This window comes from Chiloscyllium plagiosum, unplaced genomic scaffold (genome assembly GCF_037043375.1).
Source record: "Chiloscyllium plagiosum isolate Xiang-an unplaced genomic scaffold, Cpla_swu_hap1 HiC_scaffold_7, whole genome shotgun sequence".
Lineage (NCBI taxonomy): Eukaryota > Metazoa > Chordata > Chondrichthyes > Orectolobiformes > Hemiscylliidae > Chiloscyllium > Chiloscyllium plagiosum.
This window is the reverse complement of record NW_028270145.1, coordinates 10,719,505-10,732,214: the sequence shown is the minus strand read 5'-3', so window position 1 is coordinate 10,732,214 and position 12,710 is coordinate 10,719,505. Positions and strand designations below refer to the sequence as shown.

Here is a 12,710-nt window from a genome sequence, read left to right as displayed (position 1 = left end):
TGGATAGGATAAATAGACAAAGTCTTTTCACTGGGGTGGGGGAGTCCAGAACTAGAGGGCATAGGTTTAGCGTGAGAGGGGAAAGATATAAAAGAGACTTCTGGCAACTTTTTCACGCAGAGGGTGGTATGTGTATGGAATGAGCTGCCAGAGGATGTAGTGGAGGCTGGTACAATGGCAACATTTAAGAGGCATTTGGATGGGTATATGAATAGGAAGGGTTTGGAGGGATATGGGCCGGGTGTTGGCGGTTGGGATATCTGGTCGGCATGGACGGGTTGGACCGAAGGGTCTGTTTCCATGCTGTACATCTCTATGACTCTATATCATGCAGAAAGTTCTCTACGATTGTGTGAGAATGGCTATGGGTTGAGATTCCTGAGTGGATGAGTTAAATAATTTTTATTTGGCATTCAGACCTCACACAGATTTTGTGTTTGATTGTGAACATTAACTTAGAATTTCAGCTCAGCTCATTATTGATTGCACTTGCTTGAACAGGTTAATGTTGACAACTGAGATTCTTGGAGTCTAATGCCATCTGGGCCCTCCATGCATGTGCAAATGGTTCACAGCAGTCATCTTTAATGGTGCCATGGGTTGGGAAGACATGCAAAAAAAAAGTTGCTTTTCAGTCTTATCAGACACCAGGCTGAAATTTACAGGAAAGCTAATGGCATGTTCTGGGCACATGCTGATTGTTTTGTGACATTTGCTTTACAAAACCAACATCACTCCTTTTGTGTTTTAAGCACCCACAGGATTCACTGCTGTTAACCTCCTGCTGGAACATGAAGCACCTTTGACAAGAATGTGATAATTGCTTATCCAATGTGAATCAGCTCTGCTGGTCCAGCAGGGGAACATTCATTGAAATGTTAAATCTTATTACTGCATGTAGTTGGTGTTTGTTTTAAAAATGCCCAGTGATCCAGAATTTTTGTTTTCTTGTTTGATCCTTTGACCTTTTTCCAAATTTATGATTTCTGATCTTAACTTATCTTTCTGTCCCAGATTTTGATTCCAATTCTGATTTTGATTCCTCTGATGTGCCTCTTTCTTTCACAATTGTTAAATCCCTTTGGTTATTGAGATAGATGATAAGTCATATTGAACATACCCCACATGTTCAAGAAAGCAGATTACCGCCCTCTTGTCAAGGATAATTAGAATGGTTGGTAAACCTGTCTAGCCAGCGATGCTCACATAAAAGAATGATGAAAAACTGGAGTCTCAGATACTCCTTTGCCTCGCCATACTTGAAGCAGGTTGCAATTTCAAATAATTTCTGAGTTCAGAATGCTGAAAGGAGTAGAGTTCATTGAGCACAGTGAGAGATGTTTTGCTCCGGCAAGATCTCATCCAGTCTGAATCATAAGATCAAGTTGTCCATTGAAACTAACTTGATTTTCTTTGTTGTGCCACTTCCCACCCAACTATACATGTGTAGAGTTAGTTACTTTACACAATGTTAGGTGGATCCAACTGGTAACAGAATAGAGTTTTAAGGTGACCAGTTTTTAAGAGTGTGGGTTTGTTGAATCAAACAACACAGTTGAGTAATAATAAGATGGCAGTACACTAAAAGTTCTTTAATCTTGAAAAATTCTCAGTTGATGTTCATGTGGATCTCCTCACCAAATATAGGAAATGTAGCCTGTTTTGTGTTTTGAAAGTACCTTGATTAATCACAACAAATTCCTTCTGTCTAGACACTCCCATGCTTGGTTAGAATGTGCAGTAAAGAGAGGCTTCTGGAGGAGAGGGTGGAAGGTGCTGAAACCTTAGCATACTTGATAGAACCGGATGTAGAGTTGCAGAGAATTGCCAGCATCACAGATCATCTTATTGCAATGCTTGCTGATTACTTCAAGTATCCAAGTTCAGTCAGTGCAATCACAGATATTAAAAGGGTAAGTTTTCTAACTTGTAATTCTGTAAGTGCTTTATTTTAAGGAATTATAATGCCAATTATAAAGTGTATAAAGTTTATTATAAATATGTAGATGACTAGTTTTCAATATTTGTCATAATAGGATGATTCATTATAAAAGACATCTCTATTCAAGGTTTTAATTTAAATAATTATACACTAGTAGTTTTCCTATCTCCTAACATTTCACTTTTCAGTTCTTATTGCATTGCTTAAGCTGACACTGGTCAGCCAGAGGGCAGCAACCTGTGAATTTTTTGTTCCACTGCTGTCTTCAAGGCAGCTCCACATCACTGAGAGATAGGATGGAGGTATTTTCCCTACTATCTCCAGAAGATGGGGCCATTCACTTGAATCAAGCCCTAGTTCACTATTTCTGATAAACCTTCAGTAAAAACAGCTGTTTGAATTATTGTAACTTGTAGTGATAAAGCAGAGACTGTATTGCTACATGACAAAGCTGGCATTTATTTGTTACAATTAGTGAATTGTTTGTTCTGTACAATGTCAACAAAAAAGATCTAATTTTACCTGTCATGCTTTGTTTATTGTAGCCATACAATTTCAGAATTTAAATTGGCAGTTGTTTCTTCCTGCAACTATGTCCTCTTCACATAATTCAAATGGATAACAGTTGAAGAATTATCTGGTGTTAACAATTTGCATGAATAATAATTTATATTAAATCAATTTAAATGCTATTTTTATTAATTAATTGATTGTAATATTTACAAAGTTGCAGGAATACTTCATTTTTTTCTTTCCTAATATTCTTCAGCTCGACCATGACCTCAAGCATGCTCATGAACTTCGCCAAGCTGCGTTCAAGCTGTATGCCTCTCTTGGAGCGAATGATGAAGACATCCGGAAGAAGGTGAGTCTGGGAGAGGGGCGTCCCCCGGTCCTGGCAACCAACAGGCAGGGAGTGACGTCAACCTGAGAACAAGGTGAAGAGAATTAACAGTGACTTTACGAAAGAGCATAATCAGATCTGAAGAATGAATGGGATTGAGACTCATTTGTCTAGAGAAATGAGTTGTGACGTGTTCATGTTGGATTGAGAAGTACTGGTGTTCCCTGTGTTGAACCTGCACTGGATCCTTAAGTTACATTCTTTGCATGAGTTCGTAACAATAGTAACAAAATAAGCACTGTGAAGTGTAGTGTATAGTACTGACTCTCATAATACAGTAGTACTGTAATTCCAGTTATATAAATGCTTGCCTACCTACTTGCTGCAAACCGGAAGTACTCAGCTTCTGTTTCTGTATCACTTTTAATTTGTGGCCTGCTGATGTGTTCATTGTGTTGCTGATGTGCAAGTTTAATTGTAAATAAAGCTTTGTGCAATGACATTGCTGGTAGCTTGTTTTCTGAATCTACAGTTAAGCAAAACACTGTTTTTAGGTAACTTGAATTACTGCATCTAAAATATAGTTGAAATTCTAATCAGCACACAGCGTTAAGATAAGCCACCAAAATGGCATTTTGCCTTTAGTTTATATTAAATAAAAGAGGACTGTGTTGTGCATGCAGTGTATCCATCTAAATAGAGAGCCACCAATACTGGAAAATGTGTACACTTCGATATTGGTCTGGCAATATGACTGAAGTCTCAAAGTTTTAGTGTCCTCTTCTTGCGACAATGTGGCAATATCCATTTCATATACTTTCTATGCTTTTCATGAGCAAGATTGTCAAGGCAATGCCATGGACTTTGAAAATAATTTATTCACAATTTCCTCCTCAAATAATTGTCACCTCTAACCTGGTGTGGGATCTGATCTTATACTAATTATTGAAATCATCTCATAGTTTTGTTGAAAGTTTCAGGTTTACAATATGAAAAATGACATTTTGACCTTTGTTTGGAAATTAAAATTCTTTTCATCAGTAATTTCTAACAAAAGTGAGTTGGCTACAGGAATGAAATACTAGAAAGGACAAAATGTAGGTAAATCAGAATCTGATCCTAAATGTGAACAGATCTGATACTGTAGGTGTGCAGTCTCCCAATGTGGCATTCTGTGGGTCTGCAGTATATTTTTTTCCCCTGTTAGTGATTGTTATACAGTAGTATATGGTTATTGGTCACGGCACCTGAAATGCCTCATTCTACTTTGATTATGTGGTTGTCAGGGTGTAATACATGCTTAAAGTGCCTTTCTAGCATCGCTGGACTGAATGTTGAGGATGCTAAAGTTAACTGAAAATGATAGTTGGGATGAAACGCCCAAAAAAAAATCCCTTTTTTAAAAACAACAAAATTAAAACACAATGATTTCACTTCAGTGGCTTTTGCATGATTGTTGTGAAATCAATTTTTTGTTGGACTGTTTAAGTACATGTTATACTGCTATCAACCTTTTGTGAAATTTGTGCAAAAATGTTCAGGTCAATTTAATCCAAGTTGTAAAAGTGATCATAGGAGAAGAATATTTGATTCATTGTACTTGTGCTGTTTCTGATTCTCTAGGTCTTTCTCTCTTCCTGCAGCCAATAAAAATATAAGCAATATAAACTAATGGTATAATTTGCATCATCTCATTAATCTTACAAAAATTAATTACTTCACTTTTTTATAATATTCATTCATGCAATATGAGCATTGCTAGAAAGGCCAGCATTTGTTGTCCATTCCTAATTGATTTCTATCTCTTGAGAAGGTAGTGGTGAGACACCTTAAACTACTGTAGTCCTTGAACGCTAGTTATACCCACAGTGCTGTTAAGGAGAAAGTTCAAAGCTTTTGACCCTGTATCCATAAAGAAACAATGATCTAGTTCCAAATCTGGGTGATTTGTGGCTTAGAGAGAAACTTGCGGGTGGCATAAAAATGAAAGAACTGAAGGAACACAACGGGTTGGCATCGGCTGTGGAAACTGAAAAACAGAGTTAACGTTTCGAGCCCAATATGGCTCCTCTTCGGAATGGATGCACATGGCGGTGTTCCTATGCATCTGCTGTCCTTGTCCTTCTAGATGGTAGAGGTTGCAAGTTTGGAAGATACTGTTGGAGGACCCTTGACGATTCGCTACAGTACATCTTGTATATGGAGCATGCTCATGCCACTGTATCCTAGTGACGACAGACTAAATGTTTAAGGTAGCTAGGATGCTGATCAAGTGGGTTCCTTTGTCCTTGATGGGGTCAAGCTTCTTAAATATTGTGGGAGCTGCACTCATCCAGGCCAGTGGTGAAATTTCCACTCATGTTCCTGACTTGGTGTCTTGTAAATGATGGGACTTGAAATTGAGGTGAGTTATATTTGCCCTTTTCATCAGTCTTTGCCCTTTTGATATTTGTTACTATACTCTTCAATGTACATTTGAATTTTTTGTCATCGGCAAACTTTTGAAACAGTGCTTTGAAAGGATGCTGAATCCAGGTCATTAATGAATATTAATAAGAGCGAAGATCCCAATACCAATACTTGGAAGACACTACTGCCCATGCATTCGTCCTGTCTTGAGAAAATAACCGTTCACCATTACTCTTGATTTCTGTCTTTCAGCCAATTTTGTATCCACACTATGCCTTTAATCCTACAAACGTTTGCTATGATGTCTACTATGTGGTACTTTATCTAATGTCTTTTGGTAGTTTAATTACACATCAACGGCATAGCCATAGCAAGCAAGTAGCCATAGGTCCACTCTGACTGTCGTTGTTTAACCCATACTTTCCTAAATACCAATCAGTTCTGGTCTGGAATAAGATCTCTGTTTTATCATTGCCAATAGATGACCAATTGATTGGTAATGGTTGTATTCCTCCCTCTTTCTGTCCCTTGTTTCAGCAAGTGTATAATATATTAAGGTTTCCGGTCCTCTGATACCTCTCCCGTTGTGGCCAGAACCACTGCACTTGCTTCTTTCAACAAATGTAGGATGTAGCTCTTTGGAAGCAGGTGACTTTTGTAGTTTGAATACTGTTAATATTTGTATCCAGATCTATTATTTATATAATTTCTCTTGCTGTGACATTAACAGCATTTCTTTGTTTTATTAAAGGTAAAAGATTTCTTAATCCTACAGCTATGCCCACTGCCTCTGCAAGATATTTTTTGTTCATAATCAATCTCCCTTGCTTTTGATCATCCTGTTCATTTCTGTATATTTATAAAATATATTTCCACGTTCTTTTATGTTACTTGCTAATTGATCCTCAAGCCAGACTTTATCCCCTATTTTTTCACCCCTTTGTTGTACATTTTATGATCTGCTTGGTTCCCTACTGAATTTATCAGGTGAAATTTATGATTACTCTTTTATTTTGTTTTTAGCTCCGTATCTATAGTCATCCTAGCTTTGAATTGCTGCCTTTCTCCACTATCTTCTCTTTGAGTGCCCCCATTGTAATTTATTGTTTTAGTCATCAGTCCTTTGTTCTAATCCACCAAGTCTAGATCTCTCTTCAAATGATTGAAATTCCTCCTTCACTTTGGTATTTTTACATCCAATTATTTTCTTTTGCTTGAACTTTTCTTTAAATGTAACATTGTTTCTCCCTATCTACTCTAGACACCATAATTTTGACCCCCCCCCAATAAAATCTCCCTTTAAACACTCCTTTTATGAGAAACTCAATCCCACTTCTCTAGTTTTCTTACCATAACTGAAGACCCACTATCATTCTGGTGAATCTCTGTTCCAACTTCAAGCCATTTGACATTCTTTCTAATGTGCAGTGAGACTTGACCAATGATTGAGGAATATTTTTTGGATAAACCTTTTTGGATTATAATTTGTGTGGCCCAATTTATAAACTTGACTTTGGGTTATTATCCCAAAGGAAAAGTAATGTGAATTTGGTTATATTATGTGCAAGTACTTTCAATGCAAATACACTCAAATAGTGTTCATACGCTGTCCTGTCATAGAGCTTAAGGCAGTTTTATAAGCTATAAATTAGGAATTTGCAAATAAAGATGCATAGTACCTCATTCCCATATGATTTCTGAGGATATTCATCAAAACAGGCCTTTTTAATGTACTTCCATGGCATGTAATTTTTTTAAGGAACTGTTTTCACTTATTAGTGGATGCTAGTTCTTTCTTGTTCTTTATGCATGTATTGTTCATTAATAACTGCATTCTGACTGCTATTGTTCATGCTAACATGTCCTTTATTATGTTTGGACGTGGAATAAAACAGTCCTATGTATGTTATATTAATGTAACAGAAGACCAACGATTGAATTACATTTATATATAGGCACTTATTTGGATCTGACCTTGTATCAGCATAGCTGGGAACCAAATCGATTCAAAATTCACTCATTACCCTTAACTGCCTTATCTTGAAGCATTCATTATTCATTTGTAGACAGTAAGCAGGTGTTCCACTGCTTAATCTATTGACTGGGAATCTGCGTTATAGTTTCATATTAGTCTATTTCTCAAATCCACCTCCCTCAATGAAAAATTTTCAATAAAACTTAAAATATAACCTTTTTCTGCATTCACATGCTTGCTTTGTGCTGTTTGCTGTCTCATTAGAAAGCTCTACTGTTACTAATTATTAGTGATTGTGGCTGTCTGCCTTGCTGTCCAAACATTGGGCACTATCTGAAAGAATATTAAGTTCAAAGGTTATGTATAAAATTTCTCAACATAATGATCAATTGGACTTATTAAATCTGCAAGTTATGAAACTCAGTCATTTAAGTTATGCAAAATATTTGCTATTCAGAATAAATAGCATTAAGTAGAATAATTTAGTGGTGTAAATATACAACACAGGTAGAACCTTAGAAACAAGACGGTGCCCACTACTGGAAATTTTGCATTTTCAAATACCTGAAAAGATGCACTCTACTACATTCCATATTCACACTTGTGCGTTTATGCTCCAGGGCCTCTGCTGTCTGCTACCCATGGCCTGTGCAGTTATATAGCTCTAACATGAAGTATATCCTTTGATTTTGAATATGTTTTTGCATGAATCATCAATATGGTAATTCATGCATAACTATCAATTGCATTATTTGATAAAATTGGGTTGGGTCTATAATTTAAGAATATTAAAAGAATGAATTGTGATGTTCAGTGCCCAGAATTTTGAGCTACTGAACCAAGGCTTGTGTAAAACTGGACATAGCATCTCACTGCACCAAATAATTTGTTTCCACATCTTATTAATTTTAACTGATGAGTTATAGGATCCTTTACCTTGGGCCTATTCAACATTGTTGACAACATTTATAAATATATTTTTGATTTATTTTCACAGTTAGAAAATGAATAGAAATTGTTTTCCAGGACATAGTTGAGATACTTTCTGCATGAAGTCATCTCCTACAGCACGAGTCGTTTAAACTCTTTCCACTCTGTGTTCAAATACTTCATAATATTTTCAAGAGATCCTAGGCCAATAACTGACATCACATAGTGTCTGAATTAAATCAATTGTAGTAACTTGTCTGACATTTTTGTTTGCACTCTGCCTTTCCTGTCCACTCCAAAGCAGTTTTCTGGTTTTGAAATAAGGTTTAAATGTTTTTAATTAATTTCCAATTGGTTCGGTGTCCTCTTGTTTTATCATAGTAATTACTTTTATTTCTTCAAAATAGATAGTTACCCAATTTGTGCTGTGCTATGAATTTAAAAATAACCTTTTGCATACTGTCCAATATTTAGGCTTTTAGATTTCTTTTGTGTTTCTGGGGACAGATGTAGGGAGCCTATGAATAGCTTAGAATTGTACTGTCATGTGGCTTATTATGTGCATTATAGTAGCAACTAAAAATCTTTGTGACTGTTTTATTCATTATTTTGCTTATTTGTGTGAACTTTCCTCTTGATAATATTATGATTTCTTAAAGACATTGATGGTATTCCACCCATCCCATTTCTTACCATAGCTATTCAGGATAAACATTGTTTGCCAGTGTGATTCTCCTTGTTTGATGCTTTTGCAAAAAGCAGTTTCAATTCAACAATTTATTTTAAATGATTTTCCTTTTTGGAATAGCAAGTAGGAAATTAAATTTAGTACCTAGAGAAAAATATACATCTAAAATATAATAAAGCCTTTTTTATGAGGTTGTGTTTAAGGCTCATTATTGGAACAGCATAATTGAAGCTGTCACTGTACCTGTCTATGCTGCACATGGCAGGATATGTTGTGCAAAATACTGCCTGAAATAAAAGTGTTTCATTCTTTAGCTCCGACATTCCTCATCTTTCAGGTTTCAGTACAGAAAGGTCCCCCACAAAATTAGAATACTCACCATCAATAGTTCATTTCAAAAACCAGTGAAGAGTTCAGAAGATTTCGAAAGCCCTCCAATTGGGTTGGATTCCTGCCTTAGATGACTGTCTGTGTGGAGTTTGCACATTCTCCCTGTGTCAGCATGGGTTTCTTCCAGATGTTCTGGTTTCCTCCCACAAGTCCAAAGGTGTGCAGGTTAGGTGAAATGGCCATGCAGAATTGTCTCATGGTGTCCAAGGATGTGCAGGGTAGGTGGATTAGCCGTGGTAAATACAGGGTTCCAGGAACAAGGTGGGAGACTTTTTGATGCAGACTTGATGGGCTGAATAGCTTTGTGTACTGTAGGGAATCTATGCTGTGATTCAGTTCCAAGCAACAGAACAATACAAATGTGCATAGCAAAATTGATGCCCTAGATAGAAGTAATTTTGGTGGCATTCTGATTTTAACTGCTGTTTAATTGGTAATTTGTTAAAACTGTAGATGTAAAACAACTTCCAGTATTTAAAAGTGCTGCTCATTCTGTTAGCAATTTAACGGTTTAAACTGCAAATCTCTGCAAACTGTTTTACTCTCATGGGATTGACTAACTGCTGTAAAGTTACACTAAATTTAAGGTACAAGTACCTTCAGAATGTTGTAGATTGGGTATGTTCTAATAGATTTTCTTCCATCGACTATGAAAGGATAGATATATGTTTGATTTTTATATATGAATGCAGCAGATTTAATTATTTATTTTGGTTCCTAATGACTGACTTACATTTTTGATAAAGGTATGAGCAAATGATTTATTAAAGCTACAGATTTCATGATTTTGTTGCATTAAATATTTTTGGGGATTTTAAGTGATTTGAAGGGCGATCTAAAACTGGGGTTTAAATTATTTTCCAAGCAATCTGAAGATTAGGTAACAATTTTCAATTTCCTTAATGCATTTAAGTTCCTCATTTTACAGTGAATCAGCAGCTGACTGTAAGATGGCATTGCATTCCTATTGGAGGTTGCCATATTACACGTTATAGGAAAATTCCTTTTACCATATTGTCTATCTGATTTGCCTTTTAATGAGGCTTTAAGCTTATTCCTGCTTTCGTTAATAACATAACAATGAAGACATGTTATGAGGCATTTAGATTTAAAAATGAAATCTTAAAAAGCGTAATGTATGATATCAAACTTTAATAAATTAGTTATTGAGTTCCATATCAGCAAGGAATTTAAATTTTGATTATAGTGGTTCCCAATTTAAGATTATTTTCAATAAAGTTGTTAAAACATTCATGAGCCATAAATGTCATAAGTTACATTAATAAAATGTATGTTGAAGATGTATCTTTTCTCTTGAAGAAGCATGTATGTTGTACGAGGAAATCTGTGACTGCTATTGGTATTGCACTACCTATTCATAATCTCCTTTATTCTTTGTAACCACCAAAATTGATACATTTTGTCTTTTTTTCAGTCACCTCTGTCTACATCTTCTAATGCTTCCTAATATTAAAAATAATTGAAGGGTTTGGTGCATGATTAAATTATTACAAAGCATTTTCATCAACCAACATACCTGGTTTTCTTTAAATATCAGTAGTTTTATTAACAGGTCCTGATCAAAATTAGTTGGGAGTTAGGCTGGCAGTGTAAAGGAGAATGCCTGATGTACCAGTTAGTAGTTGCATTGATCATTTACCTTCTTGAACTTTTTTAATAACAGCAATTGGCTCAAAACCCTGCATGTCATCAATAGACATTGTTTAAAATATACATGAAATGTCTGATTACATTCTTTTTAAATAATTGATCATTTCAGAGATGTGCTGCTGATGGTGATCAAATCTCAATGCTAATTAAAACTATATGAAAAGTCATTGAATAACTGATGACTGTATGTGCATACATTTTCAGGCACAGTAATTAGGCATGGTAACATTACAGTGGTCCACTATGTGCTAGCTATTCTGTTATGTTCATTCAACAACTTTTCTAATGAATAAAATAGAACAGCAAGTTCAGAGTGGACCATTGTAATGTAACATGACCATATTTAATTGCTTATTGATTAGTAGAAATATGGTAGTAAAGCCTTGTTAGTTTGATGGTTACAACTTTGGCTGATTTGCTCATTAAGCAGCAATTCCATCAGTGAATGAGAAGGTTGAAAGTTCCATTTCTATCCTTAGGTTTGAGTTCAAACACTAAGATGACACCTGAATGTAGAGTGCTTGATGGTAACATTTTTTGGGTGAGATGTTAAGCTAAGATGCCTGTTTCTGTGGATGTTAAAGCTGACTTTTCATTATTCAAAAAGAACAGAGTTGTATCAATTTTCAGGGCATGTTTTCTTAGCTAATGTCATGAAACAACTTATTTCTGTTGTTTGTTTTTGTTGCTGGCAGTATGGCTTTTACATTTGCCAACATAGAAATAATTGCAATACATAGTGATGCATTCTGAGATGTGATTAAATACAATATAAAAGCATGTTTTATTTGGAGGAGAAGGATTTAACCAACATGTAGTGTGTATCCAGTAACCCTGGTTATGCAAATGATGCTTATCTGGATAGAAATAACTGTTCCAATTTTACTTTTATTAAATTTGGTTTTCTGCAACTGTAGTATCATTTCACTTTGCATCAATGCTAAAATTATAGAACAAACTGAGATGGCATGCATCCTGATTGGAAACAAATCAGAGTGAAATTTCTTGGAGGAATGGTTGTGGCTGCTGATGCTCTACAGTAGTTGCTCAAAGGCTGTATCGTAAAAGTGTAGCCTAAGGAAGACAAAATTCTAATTTTCAATGAGTCTGACTTATACCTCTGTTTGTTGTGCTTAACGAACAAATTTCATTTACACAAGCATTCTAGTATAAGCAGTGGGGATTGTCAATCCTGTCCCACTGCAAAAAGCTTTCAGAGAGGTTTTAAAATAATATGCGCTCAAGATGTACTTTCTCTTAAAATGTAATCTGTGCGTGTGAAATCAAATACACCCTCCTAAAGTTGCATGCTGGATCCTTTTGCCACTAAACATGAAATATTTAGATGTGGATTACTACTGTCTCCATCCACCTGTCTCTCTCTGCCCCCACCCGATTATTCCTCCAAGAAGCAGAGCAACTCATTTTGTTGGGGTTGACTTGAAGAAGCAGAGATTTTATTGTCACCTTCCTTGGCTAGAAAATAGGGAAGACGGTATAGTGTTTCTGTGATCTATCAGTCTTTCAACAATATTATCATACTATTATCACCATCAGCCTTAAGCCTCAAATGTTTTGAGCTTGGGGTTTAATCTAAACCGATTGTCTAAATAGTAACTTTATTGCAACTACAGTTGGGAGCTACGTGTGACAATGAAGACTGGGAGGGAATCTTGTCACAACTGCAGCTTGATTCGTTGGTGTGATAGTTTTCTATGATTCCACTATACCACAAAATAATTAACTAAATATGAATTTGGCATATGATTTTTTTTTTTAAAAATCCATCTTCAGTCAAGAAGGCCTTTAGAACAGAAGATTTGTAAAGAATTAAAGATGCAAATTGAAATGGGATTTATTT

The 12,710-nt window shown here is 35.6% G+C and overlaps 1 protein-coding gene across 7 annotated transcripts in view; it reads left to right on the top strand.

Annotated features, from left to right (window-relative positions):
• armc8 (armadillo repeat containing 8) overlaps positions 1–12,710 on the top strand; it is a 102,041-nt gene that overhangs the window by 48,756 nt on the left and 40,575 nt on the right. For all 7 annotated transcript variants that reach the window (XR_015757583.1, XM_087988697.1, XM_087988699.1 and 4 more), the window contains 2 exons: positions 1,713–1,913; positions 2,712–2,807. Coding sequence is in view for 6 of the 7 variants with exons in the window: in XM_087988697.1 (XP_087844823.1) it covers positions 1,713–1,913; positions 2,712–2,807 (297 nt within the window). In the remaining variant the exon portion in view is untranslated. The remainder of the gene's footprint in view (positions 1–1,712; positions 1,914–2,711; positions 2,808–12,710) is intronic.